Source organism: Rhinoderma darwinii, chromosome 8 (genome assembly GCF_050947455.1).
Source record: "Rhinoderma darwinii isolate aRhiDar2 chromosome 8, aRhiDar2.hap1, whole genome shotgun sequence".
Classification (NCBI taxonomy): domain Eukaryota; kingdom Metazoa; phylum Chordata; class Amphibia; order Anura; family Rhinodermatidae; genus Rhinoderma; species Rhinoderma darwinii.
In genome coordinates this window covers 62,821,306-62,843,973 of record NC_134694.1, presented here as the reverse complement: position 1 = coordinate 62,843,973, position 22,668 = coordinate 62,821,306, and the positions used below count along the sequence as shown (strand labels likewise).

The window sequence follows — 22,668 nt, the reverse complement described above, 5'->3', positions numbered from 1 at the left end:
ATTTTCAAAAATTAGCATTTTTCTAAATTTAAATGTATCTGCTTGTAAAACGGATAGTAATACCACACAAAATATTTACTATTTCACATATCCCGTATGTTTACTTTATGTTTGTATCGTTTTTTGAACGTCCTTTTATTTTTCTACGACGTTATAAGGCTTAGAACTTTCGTAGCAATTTCTCACATTTACAAGAAAATTTCAAAAGGAAATTTTTTCAGGGACCAGTTCAGTTCTGAAGTGGCTTTGAGGGCCCTATATATTAGAAAGTCCCCATAAATCACCCCATTTTGAAAACTGCACCCCTCAAAGTATTCAAAACAGCCTTCAGAAAGTGTTTCAATCCCATAGGTGTTTCTCAGGAATTAAAGCAATATAGAGGTGAAATTTACAAATGCAACTCCATATTTATTTCCCAGATTCTGCAGATTTTAGAAACAGATTTTACGACTTTATGAGCGATTTTTAGCTTTATGCTAATTCGTTTCTTAATGGACAACTGGGCGTGTTTTTACTGTTGACCAAGTGGGCGTTGTACAGAGGAGTGTATGACGCTGACCAATCAGCGTCATGCACTTCTCTCCATTCATTTATACAGCACATAGTGATATAGCTATATCGCTATGTGCAGCCACATAAACACACTATAACATTACTGCAGTGTCCTGACAATGAATATACATTACCCCCAGCCAGGACGTGATGCGTATTCAGAATCCTGACACTTCTGAATCTTTTCTGTGAGATTACAGCAAGGCAAACATAATCTCGTTTGAAATGACAGATTACATCGTAATCTCGCGAGATTACGCTTGCCTTGCTGTAAATCTCACAGAGATGCTACAGAAGTGTCAGGATTCTGAATAGGCTTATTTGTTGCAGGACAATCTGTAGTTTTCATTGGTACGGTTTTGGGGTACATGCGATTATTTGATCACTTTTTATTCCATTTATTGGTAAGCTAGGTAACCAAAAACCATAAATTCTGAAAGTTTTTTTATTCTTTTTTTTTTTTACGGCCTTCACCCTGGGCTATAAATTACATTTTACTTTTTTCTGTGGGTTGATACGATTACGGTGATACCAGATGTATATAGTTTTTTTATGTTTTGCAGCGTTTGCACAATAAAACTACTTTTTTATCAAAAATAATACATTTTTTGTGTCACCATATTCTAAGAGCCATAACTTTTTTTATTTTTTAAAAAAAAGCTGTGTAAGGGCTTGTTTTTTTGCGAGACAGGTTGTAGTTTTTATTGGTACTATTTTGGGGTACATGCAACTTTTTGATCACTTTTTATTCTATATTTTGGGAGGGGTGGTGACCAAAAAAAGACTGATTCTGGCATTGTTTTTTACTTTAGTTTTTTTTAGATGTTCACCGTGCGGGAGAATTAATATTATAGTTTTATAGTTTGGGTCGTTATGAACGCGGTGACACCAAATATGTGTACTTTTTTTTAACATTTTCATTTTTTTCCTATAAAAAAAACAGTTCTTGTTTATATCACTTATAACTTTTATATTTACACTTTTATAAAACATTTTTATTACCTTTTTTTTAAACTTTTTTTTGTCCCACCTACGTATAGTAATGTGATCTAACTGTTATTGTGACTTGACAGTCACTCAGACTCCGGCTGGTCCTCATAGGCTTCCGTACATGGCAGCCCGGAGGTCATCGTCTGACCCCCGGTTGCCATGACAACCAAAATTGCACGTGGGGGCTGCCGTTCTGCTCTAAAGTCCTTAAATGCGGCGATCGCAATCGACCGCTGCATCTAAAGGGTTAATTGCCAAATTTAGCGGCGACGGGCCGCTGATCGGCAACGGGGAGACCAGGGCAGACACCCTGCACAGTCAACCGCCGCTGCGGCTTAGCGGCGCACGGCGGTTAACTGTTAATGCGTGGACGTAACGGCACGCCCAGGTGCGCAAAGACACTGCTCACCTGGACGTGCATGTACACCAAGGTGCGCGAAGGGGTTAAGGAGGGCCTGGAAAATTTTAGGTACTGGATTCTGGAGATGGGACGTTAATCCAGGGATTTATTCTGATTCCTAGATTTGGAGTTGGGAAGGAATTTTTCCCCTAATGAGGCAATTGGCATCCACCTCATTAGGGGTTTTGCCTTCCTTTGGATCCACACGATAGGATTATAGGTTGGACTTGATTGACCTTTATCTTTATGCAACCTTATCAACCATGTAACTTTGTAATGATTCTGTGTGCCACCACACAGGATCAGTGGATTGATCAATGCACAATGCCATGTGCATGGGCCCCAAGTTTGGCGCCTTGGCAGCCGCCAAGGGGAATTATGGAATGGGCTCACAGGCTGAACCCGCTCAATACTCAGCCGACACCTCACTGCAACAGCCAGGATGTCACAGTCAATTGAGACCATGTTATCTAAGCCGTTAGAAAGAGGGGGGGCGAAGGTTGTCATGGCATCCTGGGGGCCTAATGATGGCCCCCAGGTCTGCCATCTATCTACCCCCAAACAATCGTTTGTTCAAGTCCCCTAGGGGGACTTAAGAAAAAGTAAAAATAAAGTAAAAAAATAAAATAATAATATTATAGTAAAAGGTAAAAAAAAGTCCCCTTTCAAATTTTTCCCCTAAAGTAAAGTAAAATTTTTATAAAATGAACATTGTTGGTATTGCCACGTTCGTAAAAATCCAAACTATTCTATTAAAATGTCATTTGACCCGCATGGTGAGCACTGTAAAAAATAATTATAGAAAACAACATAAATTCTTTTTTTTTGGTCATCTTAACTGCCCAAATAAATAGAACTAAAAGTGGCATGTACCCCAAAATGGTACCAATAAAAACAACAGCTTTCCCCACAAAAAAAACAAACCCTCACACCGCTTAATTGACAGAAAACTTTATGTCTCTAAGAATTTGGCAAAACAGAACAAATATTTTTTGCTAATTTTTTCCGCATGTAAATTGACCTGAGGTGTGCATTTTCTTTTGACTTAAATGGGAAAGAAAAAATCTGCAATCAATTCCACAGAAAATTTTATGATGTGGATTTGGAGATTTTGAATGAAGGCATTTATTTATATTTTCTTCTTAGACATGTCAATTTCTGTTTCGGATTGAGAACGGATTTTACCCATTCACTTCAATGTGCAAGACAAAATCCATAATTAAATCTGCAGGTAATGTAGTGTTACGGATTTTGCTGTGGGTTACATGTGGATTGTAAATTTAATTTAATTTTCTTTTGCTCCTAAGCAAATCGTTGCAGATTTCCCTTCGGATTTGCTATGGAAAAAAAAATGTACCGCAAATCCTACCCGTATAGACCCGGCCTAATTCTATGTTTTGTTATGGGCTTTATTATGACTGAGTACACATGTGTATATTCACATGGGCAGGTTTTCTGGGGAAACGCATAACTGCATGTGAAAACTTTGTAGGTTTTTTTTCATAGAAACATTGCTAGGAACGTTTGTTAGAAAAGTGACATGAAAAAAAAGCAGGCATAATACAGAATATGGATCATATAGAATCTATATGATATCAGTATGGCATCATTACTACATCTGTATTAGGCCTGATTTTACACGAGCGTGTGCGCTTTGCGCGCGCAAAAGGCACTTGACAGCTCCGTGTGTCATCCGTGTATGATGCGCGGCTGCGTGATTTTCACGCAGCCGCCATCATAGAGATGAGGCTAGTCGACGCCCGTCACTGTCCAAGGTGCTGAAAGAGCTAACTGATCGGCAGTAACTCTTTCAGCACCCTCGACAGTGAGTTCCGATCACAATATACACCAACCTGTGAATCAAAAAAAGACGTTCATACTTACCATGAACTTCCTGCTTCCTCCAGTCCGGTCTCCCGGCCGTTGCCTTGGTGACGCGTCCCTCTCTTGTCATCCGGCCCCACCTCCCAGGATGACTCGGCAGTCCATGAGACCGCTGCAGCCTGTGATTGGCTGCAGCCTGTGATTGGCTGCAGCCTGTGCTTGGCCTGTGATTGGCTGCAGCTGTCACTTGGACTGAATTGTCATCCCGGGAGGTCGGACTGGAGGAAGAAGCCGGGAGTTGTCGGTAAGTCAGAACCTCTTTTTTTTTTTTTTACATGTATATGTATATTGTGATCGGAAGTCACTGTCCATGGTGCTGAACCAGTTTAACTCTTTCAGCACCGTGGACAGTGACTGTCTCCTGCCGTCGCGTACCCGAACATTTTTTGCCGGGTTCGGTCAAAACGAGTTCGGCCGAACCCGGTGAAGTTCGGTGCGCTCATCTCTAATTTGACACTCCGTTTGGATGTTTGTAAACAGAAAAGCACGTGGTGCTTTTATGTTTACATTCATCCTTTTGACAGCTCTTGCGCGAATCACGCAGTTCGCACGGAAGGTGGTTTTCACACACCCATTGACTTCAATGGGTGCGTGATGCGCGAAAAACGCACGATTATAGAACATGTCGTGAGTTTTACGCAGCGCACTTGCGTTGCGCAAAATTCACGCATCGTCTAAACTGCCCCATAGACTAATATAGGTGCGTACGACACGCGTGAAAAGCACGCGCGTCGCACGCGCGTATATTACGCTCGTGTAAATCAGGCCTAATGGCTCCGTAATACTGATGGGCTGTCTTCTAGAAAGGAACAGAAAACCCAGACAGCTCCTATGAAATACAAATGCTATACTGATGCAGTATGGATGACATCTCTCTTTACATTATTCACAGACTTTAATGGAGGTTTTGTATCCGAAAAATAGATAAAAGTAGCACCACTGCGTATTTAAGATACACCCCTATTAAAAAGCCCCATAGATTATATAAATGCAGATGTGACACGGATGCCTGGATGTTCTGTTGTGGCCACAGGAAGTGCAGCTAAATTGGTTGCCCCAATGAATTAGATTCTCAGCAATCGATGGTAAAACTGTCACTTTGTTATTGATTGAACTTGCCAACAAAATAAAAACGTGACATTTTATCATCAGTTATTGACAACCAATATGGTTGCACCTGATGCTGTAACTTTTGCAAAAAATGGCTGGTACAAGCAGTGGCGGATTATCATTAGGGCGTTTCGGGCGGTCGCCCGGGGCCCAAGACTGCCAGGGGGCCCAAGGAGCCTATGACCGCCCGAACCCCCTCATGCCCAGTGGCGTCGCTAGCACCGGAGGGAGCCCCGGTGCCAGGACCGCACCTGTCAGGCGAGGGGAGCTTTGCTTCTACTTAGCAGCCGTGGTCTGTGCTGCTTTAGAAGCTCCCCCTCCAGCCCCCCTTCCCTGCTCTAAACATCTCTGCTGCTAGCTGTCGGGACATGGGGGAGGGGAGACTGTCGGCGGGCTCTGTGCTGTGAGCAGGAGAAGAGCTGCAGTGAAGACATAAAAGGTAAGTGCATGTGTGTTTAATATCCATATTCATGTGTGTTTAATATCCATATTCATGTATGTTTAATGTCCATATTCATGTATGTTTAATGTCCATATTCATGTATGTTTAATGTCAATATTCATGTATGTTTAATGTCCATATTCATGTATGTTTAATGTCCATATTCATGTGTTTACAAGGTGTACTTTGTGTATAATGTGCATACTCGTGTATAATGTGCCTACTTAGTGTATAATGTGCATACTCGTGTGTACTTTGTGTACTATGCATACTTTGTGTATAATGTGCCTACTTTGTGCATAATGTGTGTACTTTGTGTACTGTGCGTACTTTGTGCATAATGTGCGTACTTTGTACTGTGCGTACTTTGTGCATAATGTGCGTACTTTGTGCGTACTTTGTGCATAATGTGCGTACTTTGTGCGTACTTTGTGCATAATGTGCGTACTTTGTGCATAATGTGCGTACTTTGTGCATAATGTGGTACTTTGTGTACTGTGCATACTTTGTGCATAATGTGCCTACTTTGTGCATAATGTGCGTACTTTGTGCATAATGTGCGTACTTTGTGCATAATGTGCGTACTTTGTGCATAATGTGCGTACTTTGTGCATAATGTGCGTACTTTGTGCATAATTTGCGTACTTTGTGCATAATGTGGTACTTTGTGTACTGTGCGTACTTTGTGCATAATGTGCCTACTTTGTGTACTTTGTGCATAATGTGGTACTTTGTGTACTGTGCATAATGTGCGTACTTTGTGCATAATGTGCCTACTTTGTGTACTGTGTGTACTTTGTGCATAATGTGCGTACTTTGTGCATAATGTGCGTACTTTGTGCATAATGTGCGTACTGTGTGTACTTTGTGCATAATGTGCCTACTTTGTGTACTAGTGTTTAGGTAGTGTTAGCAATAGTTACGGCGCGGCAGGGTGGTGGTGGAGAAGGGGGGCCCAAGTTTGGGTAACAGCCCAGGGCCCATGGTCTTCTTAATCCGCCACTGGGTACAAGATAACAGAAAAATGGCAAATTTCTCTGAAAGTAACACAAGCATGATAACTAAACATTGACTATAAGGCCAGGTTCACACGTGGCGTAATTGCTGTTGAATTCCGCTACAGGCAGTCCGCAGTGGAATTCTGCAGCAGCCGTTTTTTACATTTGTTTCTATACATTTCTAGGAAACTTAGTTCAGACGTTGCAGAATTTAACTGTCCGGAATTTAGACTGCGGTGCAGAATTTTCCCTCCGCAGCATACACATTATGTTGCGGAGAAGCAGCAGAATTTCACTGCGGATTTCAACCTTTGCAATGAAAAAACTGAAATCTGTGGCAAGTCCGCTGTGATATCTGCAACGTCTGAATTACCTGTCAAATATGCAAATGTTGGTGCAGATTCGTTGCGTAATTGCCCCATATCTGCACCGTTTTCAGCGGAAATATTCTGCCACGTGTGAACATGGCCTTACTCTAACTGATTAAGGCTCTGTTCACATCACGTTTAAGCCCTACATTTGGTGTACATGCCGGGAAAAACTCCCGGCATATACACCAAATGTTATCATAGGGCTCCATTTACCTGATGGAGGCCAAAAGAGTGTTCCTTTGGCCTCCATTGGGCTGGTATATGTCAGAAAACATTTTATTTTTTGCCGTATAAAAAAGCGTTATTTACTACGCTAGTCTAGCAGAAAAACGTTTACCATACAGTATTCATTTTTTTAACATGGGGACCTATGGGCGACATATGACACGGTATACCTATACAGTGGCATACGTCAGAGTCTTCCATTAGATGGATGTATAAATCAGGTAGTACTCCCAATGTATGAAACTGACGGCCGAAAATTGGGCGATCTAGCACAGCCTCCTATATGACCACCTATTTTCCTATTACTACATTTCCCAGGCTCTCCCGATGCGCTGCTAAAATTTGCCATTGACTTAGCACCGGGAGCGGCGCACACATGGTAAATTTTATTATTGGAGGTTCATGTGACTAAGGCCCAATTCACACGAGAGTGGCGCATCTCGGACGTGAACATCGGCAGTTTTTCACGTCCGAGGTGCATCCGTGCTCAGCGCTGTGGGACGCGATGTCTCACATCCCCCATAGATGAGAGTCTATGGAGGGATGCGTGATGCGTGAAAAGAACGGACATGTCCTATTTTCCCACAGACCCTTCACAAGGTCCGTTGAAAGAACGACTGTGTGAACGGCCACATTCAATTACATAGGTCCGTGGGACGGCCACTGTTTCAACGGCCATCCCACGGACGTTTAACACACTTGTATGAATCCGGCCTAACTGAACAAAGCATGCTCGAAAAGGAAAAAAGTGAAAAGAAATAAAAATGCATGCGTGGGAATTTTTCACACACATACGATAAAGACTCGACCTGTGCATTCAGGACAACACAACAGCGCATGTGCTGTTCTACTGTGCTCGACTGCATTGAGAACAAAGCCATACAATGAAGGGCGAGAAATTGTGCATGCTCGTCCTGTCTGAAACCGAACTACAAGACGACGTAACTAATGGCAACACCGTACAAACATTGGTAGGATGAGGGGTATTCAGCGGCAATTTACAGATGAACACTACACATTATACTAAATACTTCCAGTGGCGGACTTGATCAGAACTGATAATTATGGTGGGAATACCCCGTAAAAGCTGAACCTGTAAGGTTGAGTTCACACGTAGCGTAAATACTGCGGATTTTCCGCAATGGATTTAGTTGCAGAAAATCTGCAACATAAGGGCTTATTCAGACGAACGTAAAATACGTCCGTGCAACGCGCGTGATTTTCACGCGCCTTGCACGGACCTATGTTAGTCTATGGGGCCGTTCAGACAGTCCGTGATTTACACGCAGCATGTGTCCGCTGTGTAAAACTCACGACATGTCCTATATTTGTGCGTTTTTCGCGCATCACGCACCCATTAAAGTCAATGGGTGCGTGAAAATCACACGCACCACACGGAAGCACTTCCATGTGCCGTGCGTGATTCGCGCAAGAGCAGTAAAAAGTATGAATGATAACAGAAAAGCACCACCTGTTTACAGAGTGTCATAATGATGGCTGCTGCGCGAAAATCACGCAGCCGCGCATCATATGTGATGACACACGGAGCTGTTAAGTGCCTTTTGCGCGCGTAAAACGCACACGCTCGTGAGAATCCGGCCTAATACAGTAGCAGCAAAGTGGATGACATTTGAACAAACCAGAAGAAACGCTCAGAAATTGACCTCGGGTGGGTGCAGTTTTTTTTAACTCGCAGCCTGTCAATTATATTTGCGTAATCACTGCTTATTTGTTGCGAATTTTCACCATTGAATTCAAAGGGGAGGTAAAACCCGCAACAAATAGCAGATGTTGCATTTTTTGGGGCAGAAAAGCAGCGATTCCGCCGCAAAAAAAACCCAACTCCCAAACTAAAATCTTATACTTACCCAGAATTCTGTGTTTCTTCGTCCAGGCTGGTCTCCTGGGATGACGTTTCATGCCATGTGACCCATGTCACATGGCATAAAACGTCATACCAGAAAGACCGGCCTGCAGAGGGATGCGTTGCCATGGCTACGTAAGTATCAAACGTTTTTTTTCTCTACGTGCAGTTTTCCGCAGCGGACATTCCGGCCAAAAAACTGCACCACATTTCGGTGCATTTTTTCGGCTGGAATTCCCTGCGGCGCCCAGGGCGTATATGCTGTGTGCTTTTGCACAGCGTATCCGCCCTGTGTGAACATAGCCATAAAACGACAGAATTACCTGCATACAAATGCAAACCACACATACATCATAGTGCTATTGTGGTGAATTGTGAGGGATGACTAAGGCCTCATGCACACGACCGTAGCCGTGTGCACGGCCGTGATTTTCGGGTCGGGCGGCTGCGGACTGTCAGCCACAGGCCGCCCGCAAATCGCGGGACATGCACATGGCCGCCGCCATTGTTTTCAATGAGCCCGGATCGCAGAACAGGGCCGTAATAAGACATGCCCGTTCTTTCTGCGGTCCGGGCTCCCGGCTCGTGCAAGGACCGCAAAAACACGTTCGTGTGCATGGGGCCTAACTCAAATCACCTACAACCGTATTTAGAGTCTGGTCCTAGTGTGACGAGTCTAGACTGCTATGACATGGGAACCAGTGGCTAAATGCAGGACCACTGTGAACTAGATGTATAGACACTACTCCAGATTTCATGTTAGTGACTACATCATAGTTACATAGTTCATACGGTTGAAAAAAGACACATGTCCATCAAGTTCAACTAAGGGATCAATGAATAAAAGACAGTTATGGATATTATAAAAAAAAAAAAAAAAAAGAGAATCAAAAAGAAGCGAGGGAGTGAGAGAGCCATGGTGGTGGGGTAGGAGCGCAGATTCTGGTACACGGTGATCTGTGCAGGAGGAGGAGGTTTCCATGGTAACTGAATTCCTACTCCTTCCTCCCTCCCGCCTTCCCAAGATAATTAACTCTTACACTGCCAGTAACCTGCCTCAGGGGAGTCACCAGCTGTCAGGCATACAAGCATACAGGGCCACTATCCATATGCACTTAGTGTGTGTGTGTGTGTGTGTGTGTGTGTGTGTGTGTTTTCTATATCTATCTGTATATTGTTCTTTCTTTTTCTATTTCCATTTACTTGTAACAGTAGCGTAAAAAAATTATTGATTTTGTATATTTTTTATTTATAGTGCTATGCAGCTAATTTGTATGCCATAAAACCACATAAAGCAGAAGTTGTTGTAGCATTTATCTACTAAATCCAAAATATATACACCACAGTGAAAATGTAGGAATTTTCTTGCTCACTATCCTGCAATCTCATACTCTGTGTTATCACTAATTCTTTATAGTTGTATTTATAAATGTGTGAAATGTATGTTTGGACAAAAAAAATAAAATAAACACTTGGCATATTCTGTACATATGTGCTGAAAACCTAGAAGACATACATACAAACCTCTTTTCTCCCACTAGTATTTCTTCCATACAGCCTCCATTTTACAGCACTCCGATTACTCCGTCCATTTTCTGACAGTCTGTGACTGTAATACAGGAAAACATAAACTACCCCAATCCTGGCCATCTACTTAAAGAAGATTATATATATTTTATGTTGATTTTATATTGTGAAGAGGAATAAACATTGTCCGGCATAGACCACCAGTGATGGGAATATAGATTTGAATTTCTATTTGGAGCTTTAGCAGCAATAAAGAATATTGATGGAGGTCAAAGACACAAAGCACTTAGATGAGACAGGCTGAGGCGCAGATGGGATGGGAGGGTAGTCACTCTGCCTGTGGGTGTCTCTGCCTTTACAGTAAAACTACCTGGGGAACACCTGTTGAGGAGTAGTCCTTCTCGTTGCTCGTGCACCTTGGACAGGGGTCTTACGTTTTACTGTATGTGTTGGAGGTGGGGTGGGGGTCCCGGATGAAGAGCTGCTTCACCTTACTTGGGGACATTTTCATTCACTCTTTCTCCACATGAAGAAAGTTGGATAGCCCAGATATTACACTTCAATCTCTTTCATTTGTTCAGTACTTCACACACGAAGCTGCCTCATCCATTGCAAAAATTGGAAACCGCCTCTGATACATGCACTTTTTTTATGCAGCAGACATACCATAACATATAAACCTTTCCACACAATATATCCAAAAGCTTCTGCCATTAATATACAGATTTCCCCCTACACAGCAATCTATGTAGCCAGTAAGCACAATCTTGCCCCCATATAGGCCTGTTCGACCATACTGGCTCCCACGATATCATAGTCATTGATTTATTACTTTAGTGCATACAAATATTATTGTCCTTCCACCTGCAGAGTAGACCGTTCAGAGCCCTAAGCTGTGAGGAACGCATCGCTGCATCCACCCACACAATGTACAACATTCATCTACGTGAATACATATATACTTGTGCCATTTTGGATGCAAAAAATGTACAGAATATGATTACATAACTATAATAAAACAAGGATTAGCAGATCTAATTTTATACAACCATATTTTATAGAAAACGGCACCATTACATACACCCACACCCAGGCGTGCATTATATTATACAATCTAGAAGCCCTATACATGTTATATAATGTGGTAAGGCAGTCTTACAGTAAGCAGGTGTGTGTGTGTGTGTGTGTGTGTATGTATATATATATATATATATACACCTTATATCTTTCCATATTGGTAAGATCATACACATTTTATTTTGGCAAAAGGAAATGTTAGGTATATAGAAAATAAATGGAGGTTTTACATGTAGGTTGAGGGTGGGGGTAAAGCGCTGTACTTTATGTATAGATTATTGAACCACAATGCTCTGATAATTGGTCTGTTATTGAGATAAAATATTTATCATTTAGTAAATGAATTGAACATATGTAAAAATGTAAACAATCTCCGAGACCATCAAATTAAATTGAATATCATGATATTGCGATACCTGTAAACAGAAATGTGTGATCAAAATGATTTGAAACAAATATCACTGATCACTTATCGGCGATCGCTCTTTGTAAACAGGCCTTTGTGGGGTTGAGGGGTAGGGGGTAAAGGCAACATACAAACACATCACTCACCTGTTCATACCAGTCACGGTTGGTGCAAGTACACTCTGGCCACCAGTTGGGACTGTTGCCATTCATTTTTGGGGTGGCACTTTTGGGGGGCCCTTTCAAGGTTGGGGTGAGGTTTTCACGTGTGGCTGGGACAAGCTTTGCTTTTCCACGAGCTGTCGGGGTGACAGCAGGTTGTGACGGGAGGGTCTGAGAGCTGTAACCTCCATAGCCACCCCCATACTGCTCATGCTGCCACTCTCCATATGTTGGGGGTTCCATCCTGCGCAGAGCAGACATGCGAGAAGCCTCGTAACACTCAGGGCACTTGCAGCAATGATGATGTTTGTGCATCATAAGATCCGACTCCAAAATGAATAGGCGTAATCACAGATCAAGCCAGCACCCAATTCTACCTCCTCACACAGAATACACCCCCCAAAATAAGGCTGTATGAATATGGCAGTAGCTCAGATTTTTCTCACAGGGCCACGTCTCCAGGCAATGATTATAATAATATATTCCAGTGAAAAATAGGTTTAAAATCTAGGCAGTGCTCAATATTTACCCTGGATTGGACACACAATGCCCAAGACACATCAAAACATTTGCAAAATGAAAAATATCAAGGCAGATGGCATATGTGACCAGTGGGTGGATGAGACAAAAGCAGAAAATTGTGATAAAAAATCCAATGAAAATGGAATCAACAGGAAAAATTACTAAAATCTGCCCTTATTAGCATTAAAAATACAGGTTTCCTGAGCATAAATCCTGCAGGTCTTTTCTCCTTCTTGATGTGGGAGGTCTGCTATGAGGAGGGGGTTAAATAAAATGCAGTCGCCTGTGCTCCCTCCAACATCCGTCAATGTAAAGATGGCGTCCTTCTTTCCCTTTTATTTTTGCCTCTCTCAGCAGTGGGCAGTGGAGTGACGGGCTGCTCGTTCTTTCAGGCCCAGTGTCTGGTGTGGGTGCCTACAGCTGGGTGCTGGGTGCTCCTGGACACTGTGCAGAGGAGGCTGTGCTGCTGGTCCCTGATGGAGCTGCTGCTTCTCTGCCTCTGGATGCAGCATCTCCAGGCTGCAGCCAATCAGGAACCAGTAGCAGCATCAGCACCACCGGCTGTAACCCCTTATATGCCAGAATAAGGCCTGCAGTGCATACAGCTTGGATTTAAAGCAGAAGGTGCCCTAGTAGCTGCAGAGTTAATCAGAAAAGAGTTAATGGAGACTGGGATCTGCAGCTGATGGATTCTAAGGGGGGAGGGTGAGAGTGGCAAGGAGGAGGGTCTCCAACGTTTTATTCAAGGATACAAAATCAGAGCAGAGAAGAAACACCCACTCGCTGAAGCTTTATTGCCTCATTTCGAGGTTGACAAGTGCTACTAAGCATCATCATACACCGTGCACAGAGGCAGAGCATGTCCTCACCATAGCACACGGCAGAGCATTCAGTGGAGAAATCGGATGTGTGCTGCAATTATTCACAGTGACAGATAGTGTGTAGACTCCAGAACATCCCGCAGCTACATACATATAAAATGCCAACAGAAGGACCATTATAAAGCTGAATATTACATGAGATAAACAGTGAAGCAGCGTCACACAAATGCACTGTACGGATTACCACAGATTAGTGACTAGCACTGCACAGTGGGAGAAATGGTCAATGCAATTATTACTGTTTTCAGGAAAAATCGCAAAAAAAAGGTGTTCACAAGAAACCGTCCACTTTTGGCGACTACAGAGCATGCGATAATAATATTCCACAGAGGTATCAGCAGTATCAATTGACGTTTTGTAATAAATAAGGGTATTACACTCCTCAACATTGAAATTACAACACCAAATAATGCAAGGAAACAAAATATTCCAAACATCTTGAATTATTCAGTATGGAGTATGAGCGCCATGCGCAGAAATACACGCACTTACACGCCTTGCATGCTATCAATGAGGATATTAATGGTTGTATGAGGAATGTTATGCCGCGCTGAATGCCTGTTGGCACACAAATCATCAAGATTGGCTGCTGGCAGCTCCCTTTGCAATTGCTGACCAATGACGTCCCAGATGTTCTCGATGGGAGACAAGTCTGGAGCCGCTGCAGGCCACGGAAGCACGTTTGTGCCATGCAGGCAGCTCACAGTAGCACGAGCAATATGCGGCCTGGCGTTGTCCTGTTGAAAAACGGCTACTTGGACGCTTCTGAGAAATGGCCGTACCACTGGTTCCAGGACCAAATTAATGTAACGCATTCTCAAATGCAGAGAACATGTGGTTGTAAACCAGGGTTCAGTTCAGGGGGTGATGGTATTTCATTCACCTTCTCTTTAGCAAATAACGTCCAAATGTTGAATACTGTGATAGATCAATACATTGTAAGGGAGACACCATTTAGAAGGTGAGGGGGCAGGGAAAACCATATGAAAAGGACAGCTGGAATTATACTGATATATGTGCTTTCTAGTAAGTAGTAGACAGTGAATCAGCTATAACTGATGTCATCTCTCCTGGGACTAAAAAAGCTAATAAATTAATGTCAGGGGTGAAAGGAAAACAAATGTAGGGGGAGGGTAGCAGGAATGGCTTTTAGACACAAAAGCCACACCTTAGAACTATGTGGTGCCACCATACAGGGCATAAAATATTCATCCAAAAGATTGGTCATACAAATGTAATAATGACCGACCTCATTACCAGCATGGCCGAACATGTGCTGACAAGCTACCAAAAGGAGAAATAAGGGGAAGAAGAAAAAAAACGCCTTTTTGTGTGTAGATACAATATCACTAAGGCCATGATCACACACACAGTTTTGATACAGCTTTTGTGGCAGTTTTTTGGCTCCGTTTTTTGAGCCAAACACAAAAGTTGACACAAATGAAAGGAGATACAACCGTCTTTTCTTTATACCCTTCCCTCCTTTTGGATCCACTTCTGGCTTTGGCTCCAAAAACTGGGCCAAAAACTGCAACAAAAATGACATCAAAAAGGTGTGTGTGTGTTCCAAATAAACAGGTCCGAAGGTGACTCACCCGTTGGCTAAAATAAAAGAAACAAACATTCTGTATATGAAAGTTTCTATAGGGGTGGGGAAACATCACATTTTATGCACGGCAACCATTTAGCATAAATAATATAACGCATGCTCTGTCGAACATCCGGCCGGACTCTTTTTGGACGAAAATCCCATACTCCTACGGGCATGGCGAGACGTGGCGGAATTGCTGTGGAATTCCGCTGTGGACAGTCCGCAGTGGAATTCTCCAGCGGCCGTTTTTTACATTTGTTTCTATACATTCTTAGGCTTTATTCAGACGAACGGGAAATACGTGCGTGCAACGCGCGTGATTTTCACGCGCGTTGCACGGACCTATATTAGTCTATGGGGCCGTGCAGACATGTGCGTGATTTTTGCGCAGCGTTGCTCCGTTGCAAAAAAGTCACGACATGTCCGTTGATTCTGCGTTTTCAACGCATCACGCACCCATTGAAGTCAATGGGTGCGTGAAAACAACGCACGGCACACGGAAGCACCTCCGTACGCACAGCGTTTTTCACGCAACACTTGTTAAGTCTATGTAAATGAGTTGACCAAACTAGACAAAACAAGTACAAACCAGGAAGTAGCTTTTCAATTTCTGAGCACATGCGCACAGTTCCAACCGACATCTGCTGCAATGCCACGTGCGTGCGATGTTGAAAAACTTATCTGCTTGGTCCATGACAGACCCCAGTTGTGGAACACCAACGCAGAGGCCTACAACGACCGCACGGGCAAGGAGGTTGGCTGGGATGAGGTCGCGCAGAGCCTCTTCGGACAGGAGTGGGATAAAAGCACCGCAAAAGCATAGATAAGCGCAGATCTCTATTGATGCTAATGCGATCGGCCATGCTGTAGTGTATATCCTTGTGTTTCACATGTTTGTACTGTGCTTGGTCGCGGGTGTGTCACTGCATCATTAGGCAAGTGTTTAATGTTTAGTTGTGTTTAAAGTTTAGCGACGTTTCGGACAAGTGCAGTTTTCTGTTAGGTCACATGGTCTCCTATTTTTGTCTGTTTCCTGTTCCTATGTCCAGTTGATGATGTTAAAACACGGTGGAGGAGCTGTCGGGATCAGTCCAGGAGGGAATTTGGAAGCAGAGGGTGAAGTGGGGATGGGGCGTCCAAAAAACGCCCCTACATATATATGAAACAGCTGATGTTCCTCAAGGACATTATGGAGATGCGGCCGTAAGTACTGACTGTACCTTGATGACATGTGTGTGTTCACTGTATAATCGGCCTAAAAAGCTGTTTGACCCTTGTGGACATGTTAAAAGGAGCAACGCAAAATGTTTCTGGCAGATGCAGTGATAATCTCAATGACACCGAGGAGGAGGCTGGCCATGTGGAGTCGCAGCTGGTCACGGAACAACATCCCGTGCTGCCCGGACGCCACCAGCCAGACGCCGGCGCACCCAGGTTGCCACAGCAGGTGCCAACGTGGACTCGAGAGTCCTGGAGTACCTTCGGCGCTGTTCGGAGGAGGATGGATGTGACGCTTTTGGCCGTACCATAGCGCCGCTACTCAGGCGAGTCCCGGACTACCGGATGGCACGCGTCCAAGGGGCCATCCTTGCTATAATTGACTCTGCCACTCCTCCTAACAATCCACGCCAGTGCTTCCAGGTAATAGAGCAATGGCGTGGATTGCCTGAGGATTTGGTGCCCTCTACTGCACCTCTCCCTTCCCAGCCTGCACACACCTTTCCACGGCCACAGTACCAACGGCCGATGGTGACCATAATGTCACCTGGTCATGTGGTGCCTCGGGAGCGCCCTTTCGCCCCCTACGTCAGACCCCAGCCTCCCTTTGGCGAGGGCCCCCCGGCAGGGTTCAACCCTCTGTATCAGCACCACTATGCTGTTGAGGAACATCCTCAGCAGGCCCAAGGACAGTATAGTGGTGCTGAAATGCAGAGCCATCAGTCGCCATCACACAGGTATCATGATTTATAGATGTGTGTAGGCCGATTACGGGTGGCTCGATGTGGTGATGTAAACATCGAAGTCCCAGTATGTTAATGTAGCATCATGTTGGTGCGTTTTCTATTTTTGGATGCCTGCTGGTTCCTGTTAAAAGTTACCGTTTGAAATTACAGATTAAATTGTTTTTCTGTTTGCAAGTAAGATTTGATGTGTTTGCCTCCATCTATGTGGTGGAACCCAGGTAATGGTAATGTTTAGGTAATGTTCAAACATTATGCCGATGGAGCAAGATTGTAGCATGACATGATTGAGGTATTAGTGTATCTTTGGTGGTTTTCCTCCATTCCTCATATTGTGCTCGCCTGCATTGTAGTGGTGTGGGAAATGTGGAACAAATGTATTTTGCCTTGGGATTAGTGAACATGGGCTAAGCCAATCTGCCTCCCAAGCTAATTCGTCTAGAGGACATTCAAACTAAAAAGAAAAACCACCAAAGATCTAAGCTCGCAACCCACGTCAAGGGTTCTCATGTCTTCCAAGTGGAATTTGCTGCGGAATGGTTGATGTGGAAACATTTTGGCGAATATATTCGGCATCCCAACCGGCGTCATGTATGCGACAAAAATTATGAAGCACGACACACGCTTGTATGACACGGGTGACATTTTGCGGCGTCAGTTGCATGGTGAGAAAAACACGCCATTTGGAGGACATTATGCCAAATGCACATTCCACACATCGGCGTGCTCTGCTAAGCCGGTAATTGAATATGCGCCGGCGGTCATCCAAGCCTCCTCGAGCAAATGGGCGCATTACTTGACTTGTGAGTTCAAAACCCTCATCTGCCACGATCACATAAGGGACTGGCGGTCCTCGCGAGCCAGGCAGGTGGTTTGGCGCCGGCACGGAAAGTAGATTGCACATCAGACGATGGCCCATCCTGGATGTACGAAAGATACGGGCATCAGCTGAGCTTCCATAGGACCCTATATGTACAATGGTAAAACAATAATTGCTGTCGGACAAGGCCAACAAGACGATGGAAAAAAACTGTTTGTAGTTATAGAATCGGGATCCGGAGTGGGGGGGCTTCTTTACCCGAATATGCTTCCCGTCTAGGGCACCAATACAATTTGGAAATTGGGTGGTGGTGATAAAGTCGGCAGAAATCGAAAGCCAGTGGTCTGTGGTGGGCTGAGGCATCACAGTGGCCTTCAATCGCAGCCACAACACAACACAGGTGCCTGTCACAATGCCCGAAATTGTGCTCACTCCAAGAAGGAATTCGAAATGTAACGAATGATAGCTGTTTCCAGTAGCTAGAAATCTACATGGGCGAGATGCAAAAACACAACACACAAATAAACGTGATGTAGGACATGACAACCACACACCATCCTGTAAGCTGCAATTGTTTAAAACACACATACCTCAACGTCACAAGGAGTCGCTCCTCGGGGGAAATGCAGCGCCGCATATTTGTGTCCTTGTAGGTTATTCCTGTGCGAATCAGGTCCAGCAGAATATCAAAAGTTGACACAGACATGCGGCAAAACGCCCGAAATTTCTCGGGGTGGCTGCGAAGGTCATCATATAGAGTATGAAAATGGCCTTTGGAGGTACGCTGGGCCACAAGTGGATGAACCCAAATCCTCCCTCTTCTCCGGGTTCCCTCCTGAAGCATGGGTCGGCGCTCACCAAATCTCCGAGAAACCATCCATGATATCAGCACACGGCCCAGCGGAGTCAAGGGCTTAGTGTAGCTTTTTTACCTGTAAAAACCACCAAAAACACCCAACACGGCCAAAAGTAGTTTGCAAGGTGCAAACTTGATGCGAACATGTGCTCACATCAAGCAGGTGTTGGAGATGGTGTCTTTTTGTAGGCTGCCCTCTCCATTACTCCACCCTCCGTTGTTTTGACGTGCGTAAAAAACGCATGCCATACGCGCGTAAAATACGCAATCACGCAGCCCTAACGGATGCCACACGCAACTACCACGCAACCAAAATGCTGCGTTTTTCACGCACGCAAGAACGCCACGTTCGTGTGAATCCAGCCTTAGGAAAGTTAGTTCAGACATTGCCGAAAACTCCGCTGCGGACCATAGGCCGTGGTGCGGAATTTTCCCTCTGCAGCATGCGCTGTCTGTTGCTTAGAAGAAGCGGAATTATCTGAAATCAGGTAAAAATAGATGACAGATGTGTTCGATATCATCTGTTTCTAATGTGTATGGTGACCTAAAGCCTCTTTCATGTATTGCAATTTTTATGTCATTTTAATTGCATACTTTTAGAGAAAAAACAGCAATTTTGCCACTTCTTTTTTTGCATCCAAAATTTACGCCATTTACCGTGAGGTGTAAATAACATAACTTTATTCAGCGGGTCATTACGATTGCAACAATACCAAATTTATATAGTATTCTTATGCTTTACTACTTTTACACAGTAAAAACACTTTTTTCAAAATTATTTGTTTTTGTGTTGCCATATTTTAAGTAATAATTTTTTTATTGTAGTTTTTATTGGTACAATTTTGAAGTACATGCGACTTTTTGATCACTTTTTATCAAATTTATTTGGAAACAGGATGAACAGAAAACAGCAATTCTGGCATTCTTTTTTTAGTTTATTTGTTTACAGCGTTCACCGTGCAGGTTCAATAATGTAATAGCTTTATATTTGGGGTTGTTATGGATGCGGCAATACCAAATGTGTGTAATTTTTGTTTTTGTTTTCATAATAAAGCATTTTGTAAGGGAAAAAGTGTTTTTTAAAATTAATTTATTGTTAACTTTATTAACCCCTTCCCGCTGTGGCCAATTTTGACCTTCCTGACAGAGCCTTATTTTTCAAATCTGACATATGTCAGTTTATGTGGTAATAACTTTGGAATGCTTTTACCTATCCAAGCGATTCTGAGATTGTTTTCTCGTGACACATTGAACTTTATGTTACTGGTAAAATTTGGTCGATATATTCCTCATTTAATTGTGAAAAACACCAACATTTAGTGAAAAATTAAAAAAATGTGCATTTTTATCAATTTAAATGTATCTGCTTGTAAGCCAAATAGTTAGGGCATGGCCAGACGTGGCAAATTTCTTCTGCCACGGTCCGCATCAATGCCACCCATAATCTGCGTTGCAGATTCTGTTGCGGCTTTGCCTAAAATGTGCACTAAATTGATGCGGATTAGCCGTTGCGTATTCAGGTAAAGAGTACTTCCCTTCTCTCTATCCGTGCAGGATAGAGAGAAGGGACAGTCCTTTCCCTAGTAAAAGTAAAATAAATTCATACTTACCCGGCCGTTGTCTTGGTGACACATCCCTCTTTCGACATCCAGCCCGACCTCCCTGGATGACGCGACAGTCCATGTGAACGCTGCAGCCTGTGATTGGCCTGTGAGTGGCTGCAGCCGTCACATGGACTGAAACGTCATCCCGGGAGGCCGGACTGGAGGAAGAAGGAGGGAGTTCCCAGTAAGTAGGAACTTCTATTTTTTTAACACGTTGATCTATATTGTGATCAGAAGTCACTGTCCAGGGTGCTGAAACAGTTACTGCCGATCGTTTAACTCCTTCAGCACCCTGGACAGTGACTATCTCCTGATGTCGCCTAGCAACGCTCCCGTAATTACGGGTGAACACACGTAGTCACCCGTAATTACGGGAGCCCCATTGACTTCTATGGGCCTGCCCGTGCCGTAATAAAGGCCCGTGATTCTGGGCGTTTTTACGTTAGTGTGCATGGGCCCTCAGTCTGGCTATAGACCTAGAAATACATAGGTCCAGCCAGAATGAAGAAATATCATGTTCGTAAAGCCAATACGCTACGCAGCACACATAACATCTGCGGACTTCATTGGGGAATTTTGAATCTCCATTGAAGTCCATGGAGAAATTCCGCAATGAGTCCGCAACAAGTCCACTACATGTCCGCAACAGTCAGTGTATGCTGCGGACACCAAATTCCGCACCGCAGCCTATGGTCTGCAGCGAAGTTTTCCGCAACGTGTGCATGAACCTAACTAAAAAGCTGTGGAAAGCAATGGAGAAAATGTTCGCTGTGGATTTCTGCAGCGGACTGGCCGCAGCGGAATTCCAGATCAATTCCACCATGTCTGGCCATGCCCTTATACCACGCAAAATAGTTGCTAATTAACATTTTCCATATGTCTACTTTAGATTGCCATCGTTTGAACATCCTTTTATTTTTAAAGGACGTTACAAGGCTTAGAACTTTAGCAGAAATTTCGATTTTATTAGAATTTGAACGTAAAAATAAACATTTTTACATTTTTCCAATAAGATGTCATTTTAACCCAAAAAAATTTCCACAAGAAATAAAGAAGAAAAAGCCCTCCTACATTTGTAAAGCAACTTCTCCAGAGTATGTAAATACCCCATATGCGGTCATAAACTGCTGTTTGGGCACATGCCAGGGCTTAGAAGTGAAGGCGCGCCATTTTGTTTTTGTAGCGCAGATTTTGCTGCATTGGTTTCTCGGCACCATGTCGCATTTGCAAAGCCCCTAAGGAACCAGTACAGTGGAAACTCCCCAAAAGTGACTCCATTTGGGAAACTACACCCCTTGAGGAATTCATCTACGGGTGTAGTGAGCATTTTGGCCCCACAGGTGTTTCATAGTTTTTATTAGAATTGGGCAATGAAAATAAAAATTATATTTATTTCCAATAAGACATAGTTTAGCTCAAAACTTTTCATTTTTTCAACAAATAGAAGGAGAAAAAGTCCCCCAACATTTGTAAAGTAATTTCTCCCGAGTACGGCAATACCCCATATGTGGTCATAAACTGCTGTATGGACCCACGGCAGGGGCCAGAATGGAAGGAGCTCCATTTGGCTTTTGAAGCGCAGATGTGGCTGGATTGGTTCCAGGGTGCTATGTCGCAATTTGAAAGCCCCTGTGGGACCAAAACAGTGGAAACTCCCCAAAAGTGACTCCATTTTGGAAATGACACCCTTCAAGGGGCATCTAAGGGGGCATTATATTGTATGGGGCAGTTATAGGGGCATTTTACTGTATAGTGACATCTAAGGTGGCATTATACTGTATGGGGGCATTATACTGTATGGGTTAACTATAGGGGCATTATACTGTATGGGACAGCTGTGGGAGCATTCTACTGTATGGGGCAGCTATAGGGCACTATACTGTATGAGGCAGCTATGGGGCATTAAGCTGTATGGGGCAAATATGGAGCATTATACTGTATGGGGCAGCTATGGGGGCATTATACTGTATGGGGGAAGCTATAGGGGCATTATGTTGTATGGGAGCAGCTATAGGGGCATTATGCTGTAGGGGGGAATTGGATTCGGCATTATACCGCATGTGGGCATCTGTGTGGGCATTATACTGCATATGGGCAGCTATAGGGGCATTATACTGTATGGGGGCATCTGTGTGGGCATTATACTGCATCGGGCCTCTGTGTGGGCATTATTCTGCATGGGGGCATCTATGTGAGCTTTATACTGTATGGGTGCATCTATGGGGGCATTATACTGTATGGTGGCAGCTATGGGGCCATTATACTGTATGATGGCAGCTAGAGAGCATTAAACTGTGTGAGGGCGGCTGGAGGGCATCATACTGTGTTGCTATGCATGCCGCATCGGTTGTCCCTCTTTGTGATACTTGAAAGTTGGGAGGTGATGGCAGAGGCGTAGCTAGGTTCTCCAGCACCCGGGGCAAAGA

General features: G+C 43.8%; 1 protein-coding gene across 4 annotated transcripts in view; it reads right to left on the bottom strand.

Annotated features, from left to right (window-relative positions):
- The window catches only part of DLG3 (discs large MAGUK scaffold protein 3), a 434,105-nt gene that overhangs the window by 294,166 nt on the left and 117,271 nt on the right, over positions 1 to 22,668 (bottom strand). For 2 of the 4 annotated variants that reach the window (XM_075835674.1, XM_075835676.1), the window contains exon 1: positions 11,993 to 13,048. The exons of the other annotated variants lie outside the window; for them this stretch is intronic. In XM_075835674.1, coding sequence (XP_075691789.1) covers positions 11,993 to 12,325 — 333 coding nt within the window. In that variant the 5' untranslated portion in view covers positions 12,326 to 13,048. Of the gene's footprint in view, positions 1 to 11,992; positions 13,049 to 22,668 lie in introns of those variants that run through there. 4 annotated transcript variants of the gene reach the window in all.